We start from the raw sequence: 22,624 nt of genomic DNA on the forward strand, positions 1-22,624 counted from the left end.
TGAAGAAGCATATTCGGGGGCAATATGATAAAGAGCTACTACTATTTACATGCGCTTCTATTCTTACAAGTAGAGGCACTTTGACATTTGTCACAGCAATAGTTGTTTGCCACTATAGTTTTCTAAGGATACCTCTATCAAAAAGAATTTTAAGCACAATTCCAAATGCTAAAGACTTTGAAAATGATGAGAAGTTGGCTGCAGAAAGCATATTTTTTTTCTTAAGAGATTTCATAAGAAATCCAANTTGAATATTGAAATCGAAGGAATATAATGAAGATCCTATGGATACATTTAATAAAATTTATTTCAAATGGGCAGAATCAAATAATCGCGAATTAGGTATTGATGAGGAAAAGATTAAAAAAGAAATGTTCAGCACAAAATTTAATTTGTTTATGTTCATAACATATGATAAATACATTGATTTGTTGCTAGAAAGCGGACAGGAGCTTGAAAATGCTGAAATTAAATTTGAAAGAAAGAACCAAGAAATTGATAGATTTTCTAAATTTGATTTCAAGAGCTATTCTTCAAAAGAAAATTTGTACACTAATCACCGAAATGGAAAAAAAGGATTTTTCAAAGAAAAGACCTATAATGAAGAAAAGTTTTCAAGTTTTTGGGGATATAAACCAAGCCCATATAAAAAAGATTTAAGAAAATCTCATATGGGGTCCAATATAGATGATATATTTGAATCATTATCGCTTCTATTATATTCCACTAATTCTTATAAAGAGTTAATAAAAACAACTTTTACTTCTTCACTTTCTCTAATTAACAAAATTTGCGAATTGGAACGTGATATAATTAGGAACTCTAAAACTAATAATGCATATATACATGTAGAAGGAGTTGATCAAGAGATGGTATTATTTGTCTTTTCAATATGCAATAAAATGAAGTCTTCAAGGGAGAGAATGAGACAAAAAATGCAATGCGCAAGAAACCTAGAAAATTGCAAACCAGAAAATATTGATCAAGATTATGAGATGCATCATTTGGAAATATTTGAAGTAATGCAGTTTATTTATAAAATTCCAATCATGGTCTTCGAAATGAATCAAGATCAGACTATTATTCGTGATACTGAATTAAATAGAAGAATATATAGCTTAAATGATACAAATAAATTGCTGTCTTCAATTAGAATAGCGAAAATATTTGATAGTGACTCGAAATATTTTAGATATATACCAATGATACCTAAAGTTACTGTTTGCGATTTTGAAGATCTAAAGAATGGAGTGGGGCCAATTCCAATTCAAGCAATTTTGAAAGGAATGACCTCTATGTCAAAATCAACATACAATAGAGAAAGTTTCAAGTTTAGGAAAAGAACTGCATTTGATGATGCATCGGATAACTTCTTTAAGAGAAAGCAAATCTCAGTACCTTTTCCATGTGCTAATTATCCAAAAAATTTGCAATCCTCCACAGATTTGGTGCCAATACTTAGAAGATATATTCCATATGTTCCTGGAGATGTTGAAGGTAAAAGATTACTACAATTTATTAAAATTTCAACAGCAGTTATTGACCTGAGAAGAAGACCTATAAAGGAACTTCCAGACAGAAGCATGGAAAAAACATTTAGGTCTATACTATTGGATAATAAAGACCTTAATGGATCTAGAGAATATTTAATGAAGATCTATGGCCTTGATATTAATGAAATAATCGAAAAAAATTATCTCTTTGAGAAGAGATTAATTGATAATAAATATTATAAAACCGATTTAAATATGTTTTATAACGATCTTTATATGAACAATAAAAAAAATATTTATGAATATAATCAATATAAATTTCTTATTGAATATTTTAATATTGTTAGACATAAAAGGATAAATCCAGAAGTAATACATTCATTTATTGATTTAGAGGAAACAAGGAACAGAGGTGAAAAACAAAGTAGGATGTTAAGTATTGGGGAGAGGATGAATGACATGCTAAAATACGCTGCCTTATCAATATTTTCAGAGTTTTACTACTACTGGTCTAAATTTAAATACAATATAAGGAAATTTTCTTATGAAAATCCCATCAAGGTGGAAATCATTCCTTCCGATGAAGTTAAGGAGGAAAAATTAAAGAAAAAACAAATATCACTGTACATTGAGGATAAACTAGACGAAATTAAATTGAACAGAAATCATGACTAGAATTAGATTCTCTTTAGGCATTGAAAATTAATCTATAGTAGCTCGTTTACAAGAGAGTATCGCCATAATTATTTGAACGATGAAAATTACTCGCTCTAAAAATCTAAAAACCAATGCCGCCCATTTTACCGCCACAATTCATATTTGGGGGGTAAAATAAAATTTACAAAATAGTGATTTAACTGAGGGGAGAAGGGACTTTCTGAAGGTAAATATTTGTAGCATTTGTTAATCTGTGAGACGGTGATGCTGATTGGATAATAGCTCTTGCAGAAGTGTGGTGATTATTATTTATTAAATCTGTTAACAAGTTGGCTACCACCTGTTTATTAGTTGCCAATAACTTCCAGATCTTGTTTATGCATTTCTGATTTTAAAGAGTGTACAATGTTTGTATTTTCATGGTTTCGCGATATTCTGAGCTGGTTTGGACTCTCAAATAAGTCTGCAAAGATTTTGTTTTTGGGACTTGATAATGCAGGTAAGACAACGCTATTACACATGCTTAAGGATGACAGAATAGCAACTCACGTGCCCACTCTACATCCTCACTCTGAAGAGCTCGTTATTGGGAAGATAAAATTCAAAACTTTTGATTTGGGAGGTCACGAAACTGCAAGGAGAATTTGGAAAGACTACTTTGCAACGGTTGATGCCATCGTATTTCTTGTTGATGCTTCTGACAGATCAAGGTTTGGCGAAACACGTGAAGAACTTAGTAATCTACTTGAGACACCTGAACTACAGAACGTTCCATTTGTGATACTTGGAAACAAAATTGATATTCCAATGGCTGCATCTGAGGACGAACTTAGACAAAGTCTTGGTCTTTTCGAGCACTTAACATATGGTAGGGGAGAAAAAAGGGGGGATAATGGAATAAGACCAGTTGAAGTTTTTATGTGTAGCGTTGTCAGGAGAATGGGATACTCAGAGGCTTTTAGATGGTTATCTCAATTTTTGAGTTAGAAGTAAATTTAAATTTAAGTTGTAATTAATGGAGTTATAATTTTACAATTGGAAAGGTACTAGAAGCGTCTCTTTAGTTCTGTAAATGTTAGGATTAATACGAGAAGTGAATTATTCTAATAGATTTATAAAATTATAAATTATTTTAATATACTCTATTAATAGTATTCTAGGTCTAATATTATTTTGTCTAGTGATGTAGATAGGTCTTGCATCCATTCTTTCCTTGCTTTTGGATCGTGCAGGAAGTTATGTTGAGCATCGATTTCCCTGGTAACTAATGAGTTCCCATTGGAAGTCAGCAGCTCTTTCCATTTATTCATGATATCTTTCGTGACTTTGCTGTCTTGGGAGGCGCTCCATAATTGGGCCTCAACTCCTAGTGGATACATAAAGTTATAAAGCGACTGATTGCTACAATAGAATATTTTATCTACCAAATTCATTTCAAAACTATCAAACATTGTGAAATCACATCTTAGTTGTTTTTCAAATTCCTCCCAAATACCTTTTTTGAATACATTTTCATTTATCCCCCACTCTCTGCATTCTTGTTTAAACTCTTCATCATTTAGTTCTTCATTTTTTCTCCATGGACGGTCATATTCCGGGATATTTGGAGGAAATGTAGACATAATAATAAATAGCTCTGGAAATATTCTTTTCTCTCTCAAAAGTTTGACAATCTTATTTTCGAATCCTAATTGATCTGTTACTCCAAATTTAGCAGAAAAATCTTTTAATTGTTCGAACTTAATTCTTTTCAATAGTTCGAAGCCTATTAGTCCTCCCATTGAATGGCCAACGATAACCCATGGAGTTAATTCTATATATTCTGTTAGATTTGCTTTTCCAAAGAAGTGACTCTTAAAAACAGGATAGAAATCATTTATTAATGTTGCAATATCTTTATAACAGGCTTCCTGAGATCTTCCTGCTCTTCCTGGAAGCTGTAGCACAAGCAACTCTATCCCATTTTCTTGAGCATAATCCAACAGTATATTTGAGGATTCCCTAGCAGTATTCAAATCCTTCTTCACAAATATTTGATCTGAACCTCCTGCACCATGAATACATAATAACCTACAAATTGGTTGGTTCCTACTTCCAAGATTGATGAGATGAGAATTAACTTTGCTGTATGATGGAAACCATTTATCGAAATCTGATTTTGACATCTTCTAAATTAATATTTAAAATTAATATGTAGAATCCGCTGCATCTTCAACAATGCACCAAACCGCTTTTTTTTTTTTGCGCATGAATTAAAAATCGAATACTGAAATAATTTCAAAAGTAATATTAAATAATTGGAATAGAATTAATGCATTTATCACATCTAGCATGTTATTATAGTAGACTTATTGTCTTTATTAAAGTCTTACTTTTACAAATTAAGTTATTTTCGGATAATTTATTCAGCTTTCATTTTTTATTTGTTAAATAACGTTATTCTATGCGCCAAAAGTTGCATGTCGTGGGGTGACATTGTTTTTATTTAAACCCACACATGTTGGCATGCCGGCAAAGTTAAAAAAATCGATAAAAAATAATTAAAGTTAACGTTAACTGCCATTCTTTTGCAACGGCTATTAACATTAACAAGCCTGAATTCACATTTTTAATCTGATTTTCAGATTATTAAAAAGTTTCAATAAATAATTTGAGGGATGAAAGATTATTAATATGTCTACAAAAAAGAAAAGATGTAGGTTTCATGATGATTCTGGAGATGAAGAAGCTAGCAAAAATTTGGGTTTTGGAGATGATTATATGCCGGATGAATTTTTTACAAAAAAAATATTAAAAAGCTTAAAATCAGAGCCTCCTAGTAATTGGGAATTCTTGGGTAGAGCAAATGAATTTAAAGAAATTTCAGAATATATTAGGAGCTGTATCTTATGCAGTATTTCAGGGATTATCTATATTTCTGGCTCACCTGGAACAGGAAAAACGTGCACAATAAACCGTATTTTAAATATTCTAGAAAGTGATTCATCAAAGTTAGGATTTGTAAAGCCTTCAAGTTACAAGATAATTCGCACTAATGCATCAAAGGTTGTTTCATATTTTAATAAAAACTCAGGTTTGCCAAATGGAATTTCCCTTTTTGTTCACTTATTAGATCTTATGAAGTTTCAAACTCGTATAATTGAAGAATTTAAAAGAATCAGCAGGAGTGAAGGATTTCAAGAATGCATAATGTATTTCATGAAACAAATTTCAAATAAAAGAGCTAAATTTATTGTGTTCATTGATGAAATAGATTTAGCTCGGAGTAACCGGAATCATGGAGATGCTGTTTTTGAATTATTCAAAGCAATAATCAACTTTCCAAATTCAGGATTTGTGCTTATAGTAGCTTCTAATACGGTGCAGATAGGGAATGAGATTGTAAAAAAAATCGGAGTTAATCTTAAGAACAAAGGAAGAATTAAACTTATGGTTTTCTCACCATATAGTCACAATACATTAAGGGATATAGTTTTGCAAAGAATTGAACGAGCAAGCAACTTTAAAAATGATTCACTTCTCAACAAGGCTGGTATTGAATTATGCGTTAGAAAAGTTGCAAGCATTTATGGAGATTGTAGGAGAACATTAGATGCTTGCTATTTAACTTTAGGAAAGTTTGTATTTGAAAGACAAAGCCAAATCCAAAAGGAGAAAATAGCCAGTGATGAAAGTGAAGATGGCAATTCAATTCAAATGGAGGATTTAAGTAATGTATCTACAAGAGAAAGTAGCCCTAAATATAATAGGAGCCCACTTGATTCACAGGAAGTCAATAATCTACATAGATTGAGAACTAGATCAATGCCTGCAAATATGTCAGTACCTATTGCTAGCTTTCAAAATGTTATTGGGAGAATACACCAAACAAATCAGGGAAGACTAAACTTAATTAAAACTCTTCCTCTCCATCAACAATACGTCATAATGGGAATTATACTGGCAATTATTGATGAGCAAATTCAAACTAAAGGCTATAATAGTCTTAAAACAGAAAAAGATGGGTTTTTAGCTTCCGAAGTAACTAACAGCAGAGCATCAATATGCCATTCAAAAAGAAAATACCAACAAATTTGCGCAGAACTCATTACTCCTCCTGAAGAATACAAAGATATGCTTGATGCCCTTGAATCAAACAACGTAATATCCGTCTCCAATGGAGCCAAGGCCACAAAGAAAAGTAGTTCTTTTCATAGAGGCGCTATTAGAGCTAACGGCAATAAAGAATCTAAGATAGAACTCATGTTCCCAGCGGAGAACGTAATTAACGCCCTCGTATCTCTACCAAAGCTTGGACCAATATTCTCAAGTCTGTTGCCTTACTAATGATTAAAAAAAGGATCAAATTAAGAATACTAAAACTTAGCTATATTAGGTTTCCAAGCAAAACAAAAATAGGCAAGTTAAGAAAAGAGTTAGAACCTCGTCTACAAAGGGAAATCCAAAATATTCTTTTTTACTAATTAACGATAGGGCTATGCCAACTCTTTAGCAGAAACAATCTTCTCTATTCCGCAGGCAGCAAGCACTCCAACAAGAATTGCCTTGCCATCTGCGTACATTTGCTGAATTTGAAGAGCTACTTCGTCGGGGTTACCTTCAGCATCAGTTGGTAGTGCTAAATCATCCTTGGTAGATCCATTTTCGGTTAAAAGTGATGTAAAGTTATCATGGATATCTATCAACTGGTACTCGCTTCTCTTCACGAATGGAACTGCCATATTATGGGATGTTGGACAAACATCTTCGTATTTCTTATTTGTAAATATGTCTAAACCAACAATGTGGGCTTTTGCGTGGCCATGTTTACCGGTTTTGGAGGTAGACATATCTACAACCTTGCAAGGCTTTCCTTTCAACATACAGTATCCATTCTTCTTGATTGAACCAGCAGCCATTGGGTAGCAGTGGGAAGCTCCTGCATCAACGGAGTCGAACTGCTGCTCGTCTTCAGACATATTCAAACTCAATAAAAGCTAAAAAGTTACAAAAATCAAGACGGTATAAATCTCTTTGGGAGTTAATAACCTGAATCCGTCCTGCGATCAGTTTTTGCGTTAAATGAAACAGGATAGACAAGAGACATACACAAAGGCGGCGTCACAGCTATGCCATGATTCGCCAAAATATACGTATTCAAAATAAAATGCACAACAAATACAGCAAAATATAATTAAGATCTGAAAGTTGAGCTACTTTTTCAGCGGAACAGAGACTAGTGATTCCGGTAGTCTCTCAATCGAATATTTATGGTTGGTAACATACATTATTGGGACGCCTGGTATTCTACGTATGCGCCTCTTTAGTTCGGTATCATTCGTTCCCACTATGTAACATTTATGTTCAGTTACTCTTTGCACTATGCAATCATCCGCATAAGTCCCTTTATGCAGACAGTGCAGACGTTTGAATCTGGGATCTCTAGCTAGTTTCAAAGCCAAGTTATAACGGTGACCCATCTTTTCGAGTTCCCCTATTACACAATCAGTAATGCAAGGGATACACTTAGCTACGAGGCAATCCATTGTTCCCTTAAATATATCTAGTTTATGCTGTATAGAAAAGTTAATAAAATTGGTATCGAGTAGGATGTGGAAGGGAGGGCCTAAATTGTTGTTATAATTGAAAAACAAGCTAGAAGGCACATTTGGCCTAAAGGAATGTTATTAAGAACAGTTTAATAGCTTTTAAAACTTACACTTCTCTTAGTTTATCATTACTTTCATTGGGGGCATCTACTTTGTTACTTTGTTTATTTCTACATGAAATTGAAATATTTGCTGAAAGTGAACTTCTTGGTTAACTTACTGTTTAACTCTACTATCATTGGGGTTCAAAATGCGTTTCACCGCTGCAAATTTTCTAGTTCTTTTAGCTACACCCTGCAAATTAATAATAAAAATCTTCAGTGGACTTTGTTTGACATACCATTTAGCTTAAAAACAGAAGTTAATACAATTGAACTATAGTTATGATCATTAATTTATATTATTATCCAACTATTTGTTTGAATAATAAATCTATCATTTCTACAGAAAATATTCAACAGGTCAAAGAAATATATGAAGGATCGAGCGGGAACGCAATTGAATAGAAGAAATTAAATTTAGCCTAGAGAAGAAAACAATATCATTCGGAATTGAACATATTAGTAAAGACATATAACTAGACTGGCCTGTCTATTTCGAGAAATCTCATAGATATCTGACTTCTCAAATGAAGTGAATAAAAATATTTAGGAGCAATAACTACCTCAATAACTCAAATGATTAATGATTGGGTCCTGATTACTCCTTTGAGGTGGCAATGTAAAACAAAATGTCACCAATTATGTTTAATGTCGGCATGAATATTGCTCAGTACAAGTTGCAAAACTTGTATAAACGCTTAGTTTTAGTTTCAATCATGAAAGTCCAATGAAACCCTGGGATTCATGCCATAGATAAATGCACAGATGGCAGTTTCAAAATATATAAATTCTAAAGTGATTACAAAATATAATTTATCTAGAATAGGAAGAAGAATCACTCAGTTACTAAAGAAACAAACCTCAAAAGGTATTTAACATGACCCGCTAGAAGACGAGACGCCGAGACGCCATAGTCTAAGGAGCTCAGCACGGAAAAGATGCGGGCTTGACAGTGAATTGCTTCAAAGCAAGACGAATTATCATTGAAGTTGTTAATAGAAAGTTTGTTTTTAAACCAGGACGCGAAGAAGATGCAAATTTTTGTCAAGACTTTAACAGGAAAGACCATCACATTGGAAGTTGAACCTTCCGATACTATTGAGAATGTAAAGGCAAAGATCCAGGATAAGGAGGGCATTCCTCCTGATCAACAGCGTCTGATCTTTGCTGGAAAGCAATTGGAAGATGGTAGAACTCTATCTGACTACAATATCCAGAAGGAGTCCACTTTGCATTTAGTATTGAGACTTAGAGGCGGTGTAATTGAGCCTTCACTTGCAAACTTAGCCCGTCAATACAATTGTGAAAAGATGATTTGCAGGAAGTGTTATGCAAGGTTACCACCAAGAGCAACAAATTGTCGTAAGCGTAAATGTGGAAGAACTAGCCAAATCCGTCCAAAGAAGAAGCTCAAATAAACTATTTCGCATGATATTAATAATACTCGGAGCAGAGATGCCTTGCCACCTCTTATTCATCCTTTGGATTAGGGTTATGACAAACCATGAACTTTACAACGGCTTTCATTTTAAAAGGTTGAATTTAACTCTTGATCCAGATTTCAGGAAGTACTCGTATTATGATATAATTTATTTCTAGAAACTACTAACTCTTATTTGAACGAAACAACTTCTCCTGAGTTTCTACTGTAATATAGTTCTATTTCCTTATCTGCCATTTAGAGACCTAGTTTTAAAGGTTTTTACGACTAATATTGATTCTTCCTGCTAGTATCTGAGCTAGGCCTTTTGTTGCATGTGAGTTTTGCTCTTTTTTTGGAATTTCCGCGGAGACTTTAGTAACCTCGATGATATCTGTAATCCGTTGATTGCTCAAAATAAGGACAAATCGTTGTTAATATTTAAGCATTAGATTTGAGATATGCAATTTGATCTGAAAATCAATAGGCGCCAAACCATTACTTTAATGTTGTGTGATGTCTATCTGTGACAACGTTGCAAGAATATGTTATGAAAAACAAAAACAAGTTTGAATTAAAATAGTTTTACACAGTAAATCCTGAAAATTCTATATATCTATATAGATATAGATATAATAGTTTATATTGCTTGCGAAAATCAACCTTTAAAAATGTTTATTATTGAAAGAGCTTTAAGTATATTTACATTAATATACGAAATGGAGGCTAAGGTTGGCCTGGATGAGTCTAGAATTCCGAAAATAGGGCTTGAAGGCTCAGTTTCAAGTCTAAATTCTGTTTTAGATAGCTCTAATAAAAGAAGTCCATCATATTTCAATACAGGCTTTATTCCAAATCAATTAGTTCTCAATGCTTCTCTTTTAAATGAATTAAGGCAAGAGCCTTCTGGTAACAAGAGTATTTCCCAAATCAATGGAGATAAGCCAAAGAAATATGATGGTCAATCTGAAATTTCACATAATAATAAATATTCACGAAAAAACAGTGAAAGCAAAAACCTTGCGAGCTCATCTTCAAAATCTCAAGATAATTCTCGAAATGTGGAATCTGAAGCAGCAAGCATTGTGGAAAAGGGGCAAATTCAAAGTGTCCCTAACTTGGAACTTTCAAAAATCGCTTCTCCAAATGTATCAAATGTCCAGACAAGACAACAAAACTATGTTTCTTCAAATTCATCTTCTTTTTATAATAAATCTCAATCAAACTACAAGTCAAATTTTCAAGAGGTCAAAACAAGCTCTAAAGATAAAAATATTCCGGCATCTTCTCCAAGATTTGTGAGAGTTAATACTAATCTTGTGGAAAGTTCCATAAATTCATATAGAATACAAAATATTGCTAAAAGCGGAGCTTTTCCAGCAACTTCACCACAATCTAGAGTTTACAACAATACTAACGTTCAAGGAACATCCTGGAGAACTGTATGGCCTAATTCAAATCTTATGTCAAATGGAGGAATTGGTGATGCATTAGCATCCCCTGTATCGACCAAATCGATAAACAAATTCAGCCCCGCAAGTCCACAGAAAATGTTCTCCCCAACTAGCTGCAACCAAATAAGTTCTAGTGCAAAGTACACAGTTACTCCAAATCCATCCGTAGTAAGGTATATTGAGCAAAGATCTGCGGAAGGACTTGCGTCGCCGATTGGGTTTTCACCTCTCGCTTCTCCAACTTACAGAAAAAACGTGCCACAGACTAGATCAAATAATAATACAACGCTTCCAAATTCTAATCTCAATAATTTAACATTCAGCTATAAAGGTTGAGAAATATCAACATATCATAGTTATTTTAGGCTTTTAGAAAATATTCAAGTCTAACAATTAATAGTGGATTGAAATTTTTATTATATAGGATAACAAATGTTCTAAATACTAGCTCGCAGGTATCAAGTTTATACTTTTTTCAATTTAATTCTAGATCTGGCCTGTTGCTTATCCTTTTTCTCTTGATATTTTTTTTGCTCTTTTGGGCTCATTCTGCTTACTTTAATAGCTTCAGATCGAATTTTCTCTCGTCGTTTGGCCTCAACCTTCTCATTTACCCCATTATTATTCATTTTAGAGAATGTTTTTTCAATTTGCAATCTATTGTTGTTTATATGCTGAATTGTCTTCTCTGGAAGTTCTAGAGTTTGAAGAGTCTCGCAAAGAGATAAAATATTTTTAAAAAGATAATTCAAGTTTAAATTATTATGGCTCATAAAATCAATATCATTTTTAGAAGGGACTCTAATGCATGCCTTTAACACGCTTGTAATTTTTGAATAGCTATTAGTTAGCCTTGGACACGTAGTTTGATCAGAGATATAAATATAATTTACAAGCCTTTCTGCTAATTGCGAGGAAATGAACTTTGAAAATGAACCAGAAGTTATTATATACTCAACGCATGCATTGCTGTTAGCATAAACAATGTTGTTCTTAGAAAGATTATTTATTTTCTTTTGAGAGCAGTGAATTTCTATTTCTGGATAGTCAATTAAAGTACTTTTGAGTTCACCCTTACTACATACCAATAGCATAATTGGCTCCATTTTCTCAATGGGAATTTCAATATACACCTTATCATAGTTTCTTAACAAAGGCTGGAATAAAATTCCTGTAAGTAAATCTTGCCTTGGCTTACAAATGACATTCATATACATAAATGAGCAATTTTTTCTTCCTGTTGCAAAAATATCGAATTGACTCCAGGAATCTAGCCAAAATGATTTTCTTATTAATGCTGATCTGCTAAAATTGGACTCTAAAAATTCTTGAGAAGACTTAAACCAGTTAATTGCGACCTCATAGTTTGACCTAATCCCTCTTAGCAGTACAATCACCATAATTAACAGAACCCAGAATGCTATTAATTCCATCCAATAAATTTCGCATAGCTCTTGTAACCCAATCATGGTACAAACTTATGACTGATCTCAGAGTTATCGTTTAGTGCGCGTTAACGCAAACTAATACAATAAACAAATTGAAAAACATTTCAAAAAGGAAAAATTGGACAAGGATAAAAATATACAAAAAGGAACTAACAAGTGAGATAAGAATTAAAATTGGAATAATGACTTGATCTTTTCATAGAAAAGACCCTTAGCCTAATTTTGAATAATAATTCTAGTTATGATAGACAACATTCCGTTCTACTGACTAATGGGGTATTCTTTAGGTTCTCTAACCATAACAGCGTCAGGTAGTGGCTTAGATGGACCAGTTTTACCTTCTGGGTCATATGGAAGCATAATCTTTACCTGCACTCCCAATACGCCCTGTTTCATCATAACATTACGAACTGCCTTGTCTACAAAGTCTCTGAAAGGCTGACCAGTAGCAATCATATAACCATCTCTGAATTTCATGCTCTTTGCTCTCTGAGCTCTGAGTTTACCAGAAACAATGACCTCGCATCCCTTAGCACCCGATTCCATAACGTGGCGTAATACACCATAGCATGCTCTTCTAACGGCAACACCCTTGAGTAGCTTATAGCGTAAGGACTCAGCCTGAGCCATAGCGCAAAGTCCTCTATTCTCAATGCGTTCAGCGAAAAGTTCGACGCTTCCCTCTGGAAAGTTGAATCTCTTTTGAATAAGAGAAGTTAATTCACGGATTCTACGGCCCTTAACACCAAGAACTTCTCGTGTGCGAGTTGCTCTAATGATGATCTCAGTCTTAATTGGAGTTACTCTTACTTCGACGCCTGCATAACCATCCTCTGCAAGAGTACAAGAGAGGAATTCATTCAATTCTGCCTCAAATACTCCATCATTAATAAATTTACGCTTCTTGGAAATTAACTGAGGTGCCATTTTAGCCTAAATTTGAATTTTCCAATTTTTAAATAAAACTACCTAAATTCCTGCTTTAAAGAAAATGGGTCTTCCTTGCGTCTTATTCCTTTGCTATTAATTCAATAGAAAAAATTAGTGAATTAGTGTTTTGAATAAAAGTTATTGAGTTAGCGCCTTTGAATAATTTAAAAATAATGTTATTTAGTTACTTCAACTAATTATTCAACTAAATTCTACAGTTTTCCCCTTTAATTGAATGATCACATAGTCTCTAGCTGCCATCGTCTTATTTAATACACTTGTAGACACAAGACGCCGTCTCAACACTAGTTATTTTTGTTAGGGGCGCTTATTTTTTTTTACTCGGATACTTTGACTAATTTTATAAATACCATTGAGCCCTTACTGTAAATTTGCCATAAATTCCATTAATAATATCCAAACTCTACAAAATTAGCCGTGCCTCTCCTTAATAGTTCTGTAGCATTTCAACAAGGAGTTGAATATTTTGTTCCTTCTCCTAATTGTTTGTACTTCTTTAATGCTTTATTATACGATTTAGTGCGTTAATTTGATCACATTTATATTTCTTTCTCCAAAATATGTTTCAGATAATATTTTTAGATTTTACTAAGCATGTCCAAAATTGTTCCCGCCGCAATAAAAAATACAGGTATTGGATTGACTATAAGGATACTCTTAAATATACGGAAATAAATTATAGGAATAAAGTCTAATTTCTTGAATAGACTTGTTTTAGTCAAAATTGTTCAAGTAGTATCTTTCTTTTTTATAATTACAACATACCTGGAGCTTTTAACAATATAGAAGCAGGCTAAAATGCGAGTATGAGATACAACTCTAAATTAAGATTTTTAACTCCATTTATTGGACTTGTATTATTGTTGAACTTTGCTCATGGAATTCCAAAGACTTCTTCCAGTAATCAATTTAGTAACGAAACAAATGCTGGCTGTAAAGAAAATTTTAAGCAAAAACTTTCCGAAATTTTAAATAGGGGGAAAAAGCCAGATAATTATGGAAGCAATCCATTCGACACATTTTTTGGAATGTTGTTAAATGCTGAAGATTTAAAATACTTTGACCCTGAAAATCCAGCTTCGGAAAGTAATTCTAACATACCTATAACTAGCACTCCAAGCCTAAAAGCTAAAAGGGAAGCTGCTTCTGATGTTAATGCCAGCAACCTGAGGAAGTCGTATAGACCTGAACAAAGTAAAAGTCAAATGTTTGATTGGGGTACTCATACGAAAGTCTCTCATAGTTTAGCACGCGATAAATTAACTCCAAGAGATTCTCAAAACCAAATAACTCAAATATTCCTCGATTTCTTTAGCGTTATTAAAAAAGGTGGTAATGAAATTTCCAAAAAGAAATCTTATGGGCCAACTTTTAAAGAAATAGTTGTACCAAGCTTGATTAAAGGTGTAAATAACAGTGAATTAGAAGGTGCGACTAGAGGAATTTTAATTAACGAGCTTTTGGTAGAAACTGAAATGGGAAAAGCATCAATACCGAAGAATCGTCCAGATGGGCTTCCATCTATCTCTTTTATTGGAATAGAGAATGAAGTTATGCCGTTACATGTTATTTACATAAAAGAAGATGATCGATTTTCATTTAAAACATTTCCGAACTTTGTTCCTCCTGATATACCGAAAATTGCTGGTCAGAGACTTAAGGAATGGGTCATTTTAAAGTACAAACAAATTCACGACTTTTTAATGGCTAAATCAAGAGAAGATTTTGACAGTAAGTCCTTACTAAAGTCTTTGAATAATTATGGAATTTATTTTGCTATTGAATTCAAGGATGATGCAGTTTGCTATCTTTCAGAGGTGACCAGAAGCAATTCCAATTTGATAAAGAACAGCAATAACAATGATAAAACTCTTGTTTCGAGGGTAAGCCGAATTTTATTCTCCAGACTGAGACCATTTATTTCATTCCAATCCACCTTTATTCCCCTTAAAATGAGTGAATTTCGCTCACTATCCTTCATTGGTTCGCCTGTTTTAATGAACAGAGCGGATAATGAAGATGATTTATTAACTCAGCAGGCTTTATTCTACTGGTCAATTGAAGCTGAAAAGTTTTTAAATGATTATAAAAGAAAAGACCATGTTTGTAGCGAACGTGAAATTTTCTCTAATCCTGAATATAAGCAGCATTGTATGATATCTCCTCACGGAAGAAACCCAAGAAACCCTAATTCTTATAATAATGGCTTTATTACCACTGTATCCTGTTTCGGATTACACCCAGAAGGTACAATTGTATTATTTTCATATAAATCTCTCTTTTCGCTTAGGGTATGTCAAAAGGACGGTAGTTGGAGTGATATAAAAGTTCTTTCCGACCAAAATAGAGCAACAGTTATATTTCACAAGTGTCACTCCAGAAATAACAATAAAGAAAGTTTTTATTCTCGAGTTTCTACTGCTTCATTTTTTGAAGATTAACATATATAAAATTCAATTCATTTCGCTTATATAAAGTATTATTCATAATTCCGATTAAATTGTTCAGGACTGTTGAAACTGTTTTTTTTAAATTAACTATTTCGAAATATGTTCATAGAGAATAAATGATTTCAACTGAAATTAAATAATTTTTAGGAATTAGAGGTTTAGGTTTTAATGTTTTTACTATTTTTGTATAATTTATTTGATTAAACAGCCTGAATTATAATTATATCCGTTTATAATAATCACAATGATAATAACATTCAAGTTATTTTAGTCTTAATAATTTGGTTTTACATTTTTGGCAGGCCCCTTTTGTTTTATTCAAAATTAAATCGAGTGTGGACCAGCTTTCACAGGAATAACAAAGTATTTCTTGGTTGAAAGATGATAATGTGGATGCATCTGTTAGCGCAAGTTTTTCAGATAGCAAACAGATATGCTGGCTTAATAGAGAAATTTGTTCGTCATAAGACTGCCTGGTTACTTCAATATCATCATTCAGATCATTAAAAATATGCTGTAATCTAGTTACAGTATTTTCGAGTGTTTCATTTGCTTCTCTAAGTTGAGATTCAAAAACTTCATAAATATATTTCTGAGGTTGGTTTCCGCATTTTTGTTTCTTCAATTCTGATATTTTACTGGGTTCTGAACTTGAATTAACAGGAATTATATTTGTAGATGTTAAATCATTTTTAAAATCAGACTTATGATCATTTAAGTTTGAAGATTCATTTACAGTATTAAGTTGGTTCATTAGATTGTTTATTGTTTTAAGATGTTCATTTTTACTTTCCTCAAGTTGCTCTATTCTTTTGTTTAGAATATGCAATTCCGGAAGTGTTATTTTTGGAGGGGCAGCTTCAAGTTTGCTTTTCGTTTCTCTCATATTAATCTGTAGTTCACTGAGATTATTGGTGCTTTGACAAATTATTGATGGATGTTGATACAGTGAAGAAACCAACCTCATAAATGATTCTTTATTGGAATTTAGTAAGCAAAATAGATCGACTATAGAATCGAAGAAGGAGCTTTTTATATCTTTCGAGGTTTCACTGAAGAATGGATGAGTGGTATTATCTGAGAAAAAAAGTAACTCAAAAATCTTACAGGCATCGTTTAATTCAGTTGAAATGAGTTCAATAATATTTTTTATCTTAAAATTTGTTTTTGAGTGTAAAATTTTCCTCATGGACTCTAATTCAATTATTTTTTTGTGAGAATTGATAAATGACTCGCTCAGAGATATATTTTCATCTTGTAGAGTTACATCTTCTATCAATATTCTCTTCACGAAATCAAAAAATTGTTTTTTCTCTTCTATTTCAACGCAAATGTTATCAAATTGATTTTTTATTTCTCTTCTCAATTCTATGAACGCAACATAAAATGAATTTGTCCATAAACTGTGTGAGTACATTAAGTCTGGTTTTCTTCCAAGATTTAGAGCAAAGTTAAAAAGGCAATTGAGTTTGGGTAAATACTTTCGTAAATTTCTAATAATAATAAATAATCTTTCTATAGCTTTCTTGTTTTCATTTTGAAATTCAAATGCTAATTTTGATCCGGATAATTTATGAAATTCCATTTTAAACGCAATAATTTGTAAACTTAGTGCATTTTTAATTGACGTCATTGCACTTATTGACCTTTCAACTAATATATCCTTGATCTCTATGCTATTAAATTTATCTTGATTGTTCATACAACTTAATGCTGATTCGGAAATATTCTGTTCCAAAATGAATCCGTTTTGAAAAATTACCCCAGAAAGATCTGTTAAATCTTTATTCCCTTCTTTAAGAAAAATAAGTATTTGTTTGTAAATACGCTCGGTGATTTTGTCTTGTAAAGAGGGCTTTGATATGAAGCAATTGATGCACTTGCTCCAGTTTTCAACAACAATTAATATCTTTTTGAGAAATTCAGAAACTAAAGACTCTAACTTAAGAAAGGCAAAACAATTCTTTTGCTTGCAAATGTTTGCCCAAGATGAATGTTCTTCTTCTAGTTGTAAAAGATTGACTCTGGGAATCAACTTTCTTATAATATTTAGTTTAATATTAATAGTGTTTTTATTCTGACAATTACTCTCCAATAATTCATTAATCTTTTGGCTATTAGCCTTATCTTTTTCTTTAAGCTGTTTTATTTCATCTATAATGCCATCTTCGTTTCCCCTCTTTAGCTTTAATTCATTAATCTCTAAATTCAAATTCTCTATTTCATTTTTAAGTTTTTCATTATTAGCAAGATGTTCTTCAATTGCTTTTTGATGTTGCCTTTTCAAATCAAATTCTTTGATGTGTAGCTGTTCATTTTCGAGAATTTTTAAATCTAGTTCTTCTTGGAGAACTTTAACTTTCTCTTCCAATTTTTCATTTTTCTGGAAGTTCATTATCACTCCATTCATCGGAAGCAACCCAGTTAAAATCCCCTGCCCAGCTTTGCCATTTGGACAAACTGGTTGGTCCTGCTTTATGTTCCCATGTGATTTAAACTGTTCTAGTTGGCATACTATTTCCTCTATTTCCCTTTTTAGTTGCGTTTCTTTGTATTGCGAAGCATCAAGTCTTATAATACATTCTTTATGTGTATTTTCTAGCTCTTCAAAACTAACTTTTAGACATTTATACTCACCCTCCTTAGTTTCTAATGACTCTTTTAAAGCTACTGTTTGCTGCTTTAGCTGTACGTATTTTTTTCTCAACTTTTCATATTTGGACTTCAAGTCTAATTTTTCTTCCATTTCAAAAAATTTTCAAAGCATTATTTACTTAATTACCTTTGTAAATTTAATCCTGCAATATTATTTCTTGCATATACAATACCCCTATCTATCTAAATCTACTACTTTCCTTTTTTTGCTGTTTATATTCAATCTCTTTACTATATTATAAAATCACAAAGCATGCCACTATTGTATTGGCGCCACGGCGGGCTAATGATTGTTAGATTTATGCATGTATAGGCTAGAGAGTGAAATTGCAGAGCTAAGATAACCTAAAAATAATGTTTATATAGTCTGGTATCTTCAAAAACATGAATTGTAGAATTGCCCCGCTGGTTTTACTCTACATTCTTGGTGAGTTAAGTAGTTTGATTTAATATCAATAATATACTTTAATAATCAGGATTGATATTTTGTAATGAAACAAGTCAATATTCTAACGAAAAAAAAGATGAGAATAATTCCAAAACTAGCCCTGCTGGTTTTAGTTTATTAGGGTCTGAGTCCAAAATTGATTTTGAAGGTGATGAACAAATAAATGATTACGTAAAACAATCAAACACTATTTCAAAGATTGATCAACCTACCTCAGGAAAATCAGGATTTTTTTCAATTTTTAAAAAACATACATCAAAGTCACTAAGCAATAATAACAATCAACAAGTTGGCAAACAGCATAAGTCCTTGAAAACGGTCAGTCCAACTTTAAATTTACAACAAAGACAATTTAAAGTCTTTCCTTCAAATAATAAAGAAACATCAAATAATGTTAATCAAAAAAAATATGCTTCCAAAGCAATTAATTCAAATCAAGATAGAAGATCTTTTAATCTTGTGTCTTCAACATCGAGCCTAGGTGAAGATCAAGGAATTCAAATTACTGATGAGTCACGCCCTTTAGATATAAGACTTGTAAGTATACGGAAATCTACAATATATTATTAATCGCTTTCATCAATTCAGGAAATTCTCGAAAATGAAGATTTTGTTGAAAGAGAAAAAAATATAATTGCAAATGAAAATGCATTTAGGAAAGAAAAGAGTAAGGAAAGAATAGAGGAACAAGAATTTTCAATAATAGAACCAGAAGAAGATCAGATTCAAGTATGGGATGACACGCAAATATATAAAAAGGTAAGTTTGTTTTTGTTAGAAATTAAGAATCTAGCTAGAAATTTTATATTAGATTGAACCTGGAGAAGAAAGGATATTGAAATATCCATATGAAATTGGTAAATCGAGGAAAATAGCAATTCGTAGTCATCCTGAACTTAAAGGATATCAACAGAGTGACATAGATTTGTCAGAAATGAAATCGAGGCAGTTAAAGCATGATCAAGAGTTAGAGTGTAAGTGGTTATACATTATTAGATTTTATTTATACTCTTGATTTTAGTTATTGAAACTTCTCAGGAAGCACAACATATGTTCGAAACAGCAGGCTCTCCATTTAGAAATGTAAGAAAAGGAGTTAATGACCCATTAAATAATGAAGATATGGCAGTATTAGATATGCCATTAGGGTATACTCCCGATGGAATCAGAGATATTGTCGAGGAGTACTTCTGGGGTGATTTTCCAATTTTTGATTATGAGCACGATAGAGTTAATCCTCCTGATAACTTAGCTCACTTTTTTGAATTGGATTCAAATACTAAAAATATTCGGAGTATTTTACCTCTACATCGCTCAAATATACTGGAACCTGAGGTGAGTATAATCAGTTTATTATTTTTCAAGACTAATACTTTTTAGTTAAAAGATCTAATTTCAATTAATTCGGGAACAAAGAAAGATGTTAAAGTTTTAATCGCGGAAAGAAGAGATTTACTCACAGTTAAAGATAGGCCTTTTTCACTGACCAGATCGATCTCTAAGGGTTTTAAAAATATTTTTTTAAGGAGGAAATCCAGGAAAGCAAAACAAAAGTTTCTCTCAGATCTTAAGAACGCAATTATTGAATGGTCAAGTGAATATGATAGCGAATTTCCAATGATCACCTTCTCTCCAAACAAATACATTTCTCCGAAAGCAATAAAAGAGGCTCTTAATAGTAATGAAAATGAAAATATGAATTTAGATCTAAAACAAAGATTAGAGTTCATTGAGGAAATGCTCAAAAAAAAAGATGCTCCACTTCCGGGAGACTCTCAACTTTTCAATATTCATCTTTCTAGGCAATTGTTTCCGCAATTAAAGTTTGAAGATATTCCTGATATCAAAGGAATTCCAGTAGAAGAACTAATTATTTTATCTTCATCAGGAATACTACCTAATATGGGTGATTTTGAACATACTCTTAATTCAATCAGAAACGAACTAATAGAAGCTGAAAGGATTAAAGGTAGTTTTGAGGATCCTCTTGATTCTAGATTAGCAAGAAGGCATGTACTAATTAAGGAACTTCCTCCTATATCTGCAAATGATGATGAATTGGTGGAATGGGAAATGGAACAAAGAGAGAGAATGCTTCGAGAGGAGTATGATGAACATAATCGTCGTAAATTTAAACTTCAACTATTGCCATTAGATAGATCATCAGATGTTCTAAATTTAAAATTAAAATCCCCAGATAAGAAGATTGGTAAGATTGAGGTTTCAGATGAAGAAGTTCAAAAGCTAAGAAGTTATGAAAAGTCTATGTATCCTGAGTTTATTAAAAAGACAGATAAATTGGCTAGAGAGGTTAGTTCACTATTTCAAAATACTATCTTTTACTTTATCATTTTAATTTTAGGCTGAAATAAAGAGAATTGCATATGCTATTGATAAAAAAGACCAAGTCGAAGCTGATTTAAAGAGAATACCAACTGCATTCAGGAGAAAAATTTCGCTTGGCTCGCCAAACTTCATCTCTGAAGATGAAATAAATAATCCTAAAAAGGATAGCAAAACTAAGAAGTTAAAAAGACCTCACACAACAGCTATGACCCATCTAGACAAAAACTTTAGGGAGGCCATAATTGATAGCTCTAAATTTAACTTTGGATCAAATTCAGAGTTTGGTGACAATATGAATGATTGTGTTGAGGTGGAAGAATACTTACAATAGCAAGAAATACAAGTAATAAAATAGTTCAAATAACTAAATTAAAAGAGTTAAGAACAAGACATACCAAATTTTCTTTAGATCTATCAATTGCCAAATTGCGTCTTTCTATTAGAAATAGTTATTTTTGAAAATAGAGCTTCCAAAGCAATAGTATAAATAATCTTTAGAAATCATCACAATAACTGTTAAACGCTGTATTTTACGTAAAATTACAGATTAAAATAACAAAACAATTAAGAACACTTTATATTTATAGAATTTAAATTTAACTCAAATTGGTGAATTTAAAAAGTAGTTTCATTAATTGAATTTTCGTATTTAGAAAATTACTCATTTCCAGAACTATTTGTGAAATTGAAAGTATTCATCGCAGAAACTGACACAGAACTTGAATTAATGGAAAACTGAATATTTGAATAATTAAATTTTTGAATAACTGGTAAATGTTTATTTGCACCTTCAGGTGAATAATATTTTTTAATGTATACAATTCTTCCAGTCGATTCTACTTCTTGAGATGCATTATTATTTTGATACTCATCTATGCTTTCTGAGATTTTTTTTCTATGAAATGTACTTGGGTTTTTCCTTAAATCTTTCTTTTTGTAAATTAAATTATAAACAGCATCAGTAACAAAGAGAGTAACTTCCTCTTTTTTTGAATTCGTAACAACAAGCTCTATCATATTATTTGAATTTAAATTGCAATTCAAAGTATCATTCTCATATTTTATATCGCTACCTTCTGCATTTTCCATAAGTTCATCTTCTAATGATGTACATAATTGGGCTCCTTCGAATCTAGCATCAGTAGTAAGTATCAAATTAGTTTTCATCTTCCAAAATAATTCGCTTTCTTTCCCCAATGAAGTCGAAATTGGGTAAAACAATAGGATGAAACAGAAGAGGATTGAACGCATAACTAATCAATTTCTAGTTTTTACGTCGTAAAAATAAATTTATTAAATTAAAATTTTTTGCTTGATGCAGCGGGAATAATTCTTGAAATTGGCACGAAATATTGGTATTTATAAAATAGTGATAAATTAATAAGAAATATCTCTCCAATTTGATTTAACCTAATCCGCAATCTCATTGCATGCAAGTTTTAAAATCATCATTAACCCAACTTATTAATGTTTGGGATTGGCGATTAAATCTTCTCAATTTGCTTTACCGGAATTTGGCAACCTAATTTGAAATTGCCTGCTCCTGAGCCGTGGTTTTCTCCTTTCCAAGGCGTTTTTTCCAAGAAAATTTGGGGAACTTTGGGAAGAATTCA

General features: G+C 32.0%; 15 protein-coding genes across 15 annotated transcripts; 8 read left to right on the top strand and 7 right to left on the bottom strand.

Annotated features, from left to right (window-relative positions):
- The first annotated feature begins 284 nt into the window (after positions 1-284).
- Chro.70266 (hypothetical protein) lies at positions 285-2,168 on the top strand. Its single annotated transcript, XM_662296.1, has 1 exon — positions 285-2,168. The coding sequence occupies one exon, from the start codon at positions 285-287 to the stop codon at positions 2,166-2,168; it is 1,884 nt and encodes a 627-aa protein (XP_667388.1).
- A 387-nt stretch (positions 2,169-2,555) lies between these two features.
- Positions 2,556-3,137, top strand: Chro.70265 (small GTP-binding protein sar1). The annotated part of the gene is made up of 1 exon (XM_662297.1): positions 2,556-3,137. One exon carries the CDS (start codon positions 2,556-2,558, stop codon positions 3,135-3,137), a length of 582 nt encoding a protein of 193 aa, XP_667389.1.
- A 158-nt stretch (positions 3,138-3,295) lies between these two features.
- Positions 3,296-4,315, bottom strand: Chro.70264 (COG3208: thioesterase involved in non-ribosomal peptide biosynthesis). The annotated part of the gene is made up of 1 exon (XM_662298.1): positions 3,296-4,315. One exon carries the CDS (start codon positions 4,313-4,315, stop codon positions 3,296-3,298), a length of 1,020 nt encoding a protein of 339 aa, XP_667390.1.
- Positions 4,316-4,823: 508 nt separating this feature from the next.
- Positions 4,824-6,476, top strand: Chro.70263 (hypothetical protein). The annotated part of the gene is made up of 1 exon (XM_662299.1): positions 4,824-6,476. One exon carries the CDS (start codon positions 4,824-4,826, stop codon positions 6,474-6,476), a length of 1,653 nt encoding a protein of 550 aa, XP_667391.1.
- A 149-nt stretch (positions 6,477-6,625) lies between these two features.
- Chro.70262 (translation initiation factor 5A2) lies at positions 6,626-7,108 on the bottom strand. Its single annotated transcript, XM_662300.1, has 1 exon — positions 6,626-7,108. One exon carries the CDS (start codon positions 7,106-7,108, stop codon positions 6,626-6,628), a length of 483 nt encoding a protein of 160 aa, XP_667392.1.
- Positions 7,109-7,342: 234 nt separating this feature from the next.
- On the bottom strand, positions 7,343-7,675 carry Chro.70261 (hypothetical protein). Its single annotated transcript, XM_662301.1, has 1 exon — positions 7,343-7,675. The coding sequence occupies one exon, from the start codon at positions 7,673-7,675 to the stop codon at positions 7,343-7,345; it is 333 nt and encodes a 110-aa protein (XP_667393.1).
- Positions 7,676-8,870: 1,195 nt separating this feature from the next.
- On the top strand, positions 8,871-9,257 carry Chro.70260 (ubiquitin / ribosomal protein CEP52). Its single annotated transcript, XM_662302.1, has 1 exon — positions 8,871-9,257. One exon carries the CDS (start codon positions 8,871-8,873, stop codon positions 9,255-9,257), a length of 387 nt encoding a protein of 128 aa, XP_667394.1.
- A 673-nt stretch (positions 9,258-9,930) lies between these two features.
- On the top strand, positions 9,931-11,049 carry Chro.70259 (hypothetical protein). The annotated part of the gene is made up of 1 exon (XM_662303.1): positions 9,931-11,049. The coding sequence occupies one exon, from the start codon at positions 9,931-9,933 to the stop codon at positions 11,047-11,049; it is 1,119 nt and encodes a 372-aa protein (XP_667395.1).
- A 128-nt stretch (positions 11,050-11,177) lies between these two features.
- Chro.70258 (hypothetical protein) lies at positions 11,178-12,182 on the bottom strand. The annotated part of the gene is made up of 1 exon (XM_662304.1): positions 11,178-12,182. The coding sequence occupies one exon, from the start codon at positions 12,180-12,182 to the stop codon at positions 11,178-11,180; it is 1,005 nt and encodes a 334-aa protein (XP_667396.1).
- Positions 12,183-12,422: 240 nt separating this feature from the next.
- Chro.70257 (ribosomal protein) lies at positions 12,423-13,088 on the bottom strand. The annotated part of the gene is made up of 1 exon (XM_662305.1): positions 12,423-13,088. The coding sequence occupies one exon, from the start codon at positions 13,086-13,088 to the stop codon at positions 12,423-12,425; it is 666 nt and encodes a 221-aa protein (XP_667397.1).
- An 830-nt stretch (positions 13,089-13,918) lies between these two features.
- Chro.70256 (hypothetical protein) lies at positions 13,919-15,553 on the top strand. The annotated part of the gene is made up of 1 exon (XM_662306.1): positions 13,919-15,553. One exon carries the CDS (start codon positions 13,919-13,921, stop codon positions 15,551-15,553), a length of 1,635 nt encoding a protein of 544 aa, XP_667398.1.
- A 271-nt stretch (positions 15,554-15,824) lies between these two features.
- Positions 15,825-18,308, bottom strand: Chro.70255 (repeat organellar protein-related). The annotated part of the gene is made up of 1 exon (XM_662307.1): positions 15,825-18,308. The coding sequence occupies one exon, from the start codon at positions 18,306-18,308 to the stop codon at positions 15,825-15,827; it is 2,484 nt and encodes an 827-aa protein (XP_667399.1).
- Positions 18,309-19,715: 1,407 nt separating this feature from the next.
- On the top strand, positions 19,716-20,045 carry Chro.70253 (hypothetical protein). Its single annotated transcript, XM_662308.1, has 1 exon — positions 19,716-20,045. The coding sequence occupies one exon, from the start codon at positions 19,716-19,718 to the stop codon at positions 20,043-20,045; it is 330 nt and encodes a 109-aa protein (XP_667400.1).
- A 237-nt stretch (positions 20,046-20,282) lies between these two features.
- Positions 20,283-21,032, top strand: Chro.70252 (hypothetical protein). Its single annotated transcript, XM_662309.1, has 1 exon — positions 20,283-21,032. One exon carries the CDS (start codon positions 20,283-20,285, stop codon positions 21,030-21,032), a length of 750 nt encoding a protein of 249 aa, XP_667401.1.
- A 636-nt stretch (positions 21,033-21,668) lies between these two features.
- Positions 21,669-22,262, bottom strand: Chro.70251 (hypothetical protein). The annotated part of the gene is made up of 1 exon (XM_662310.1): positions 21,669-22,262. The coding sequence occupies one exon, from the start codon at positions 22,260-22,262 to the stop codon at positions 21,669-21,671; it is 594 nt and encodes a 197-aa protein (XP_667402.1).
- Between the last annotated feature and the right edge of the window lie 362 nt (positions 22,263-22,624).

The sequence above is a fragment of the Cryptosporidium hominis genome (assembly GCF_000006425.1).
Source record: "Cryptosporidium hominis TU502 chromosome 7 CHRO017062, whole genome shotgun sequence".
Classification (NCBI taxonomy): domain Eukaryota; phylum Apicomplexa; class Conoidasida; order Eucoccidiorida; family Cryptosporidiidae; genus Cryptosporidium; species Cryptosporidium hominis.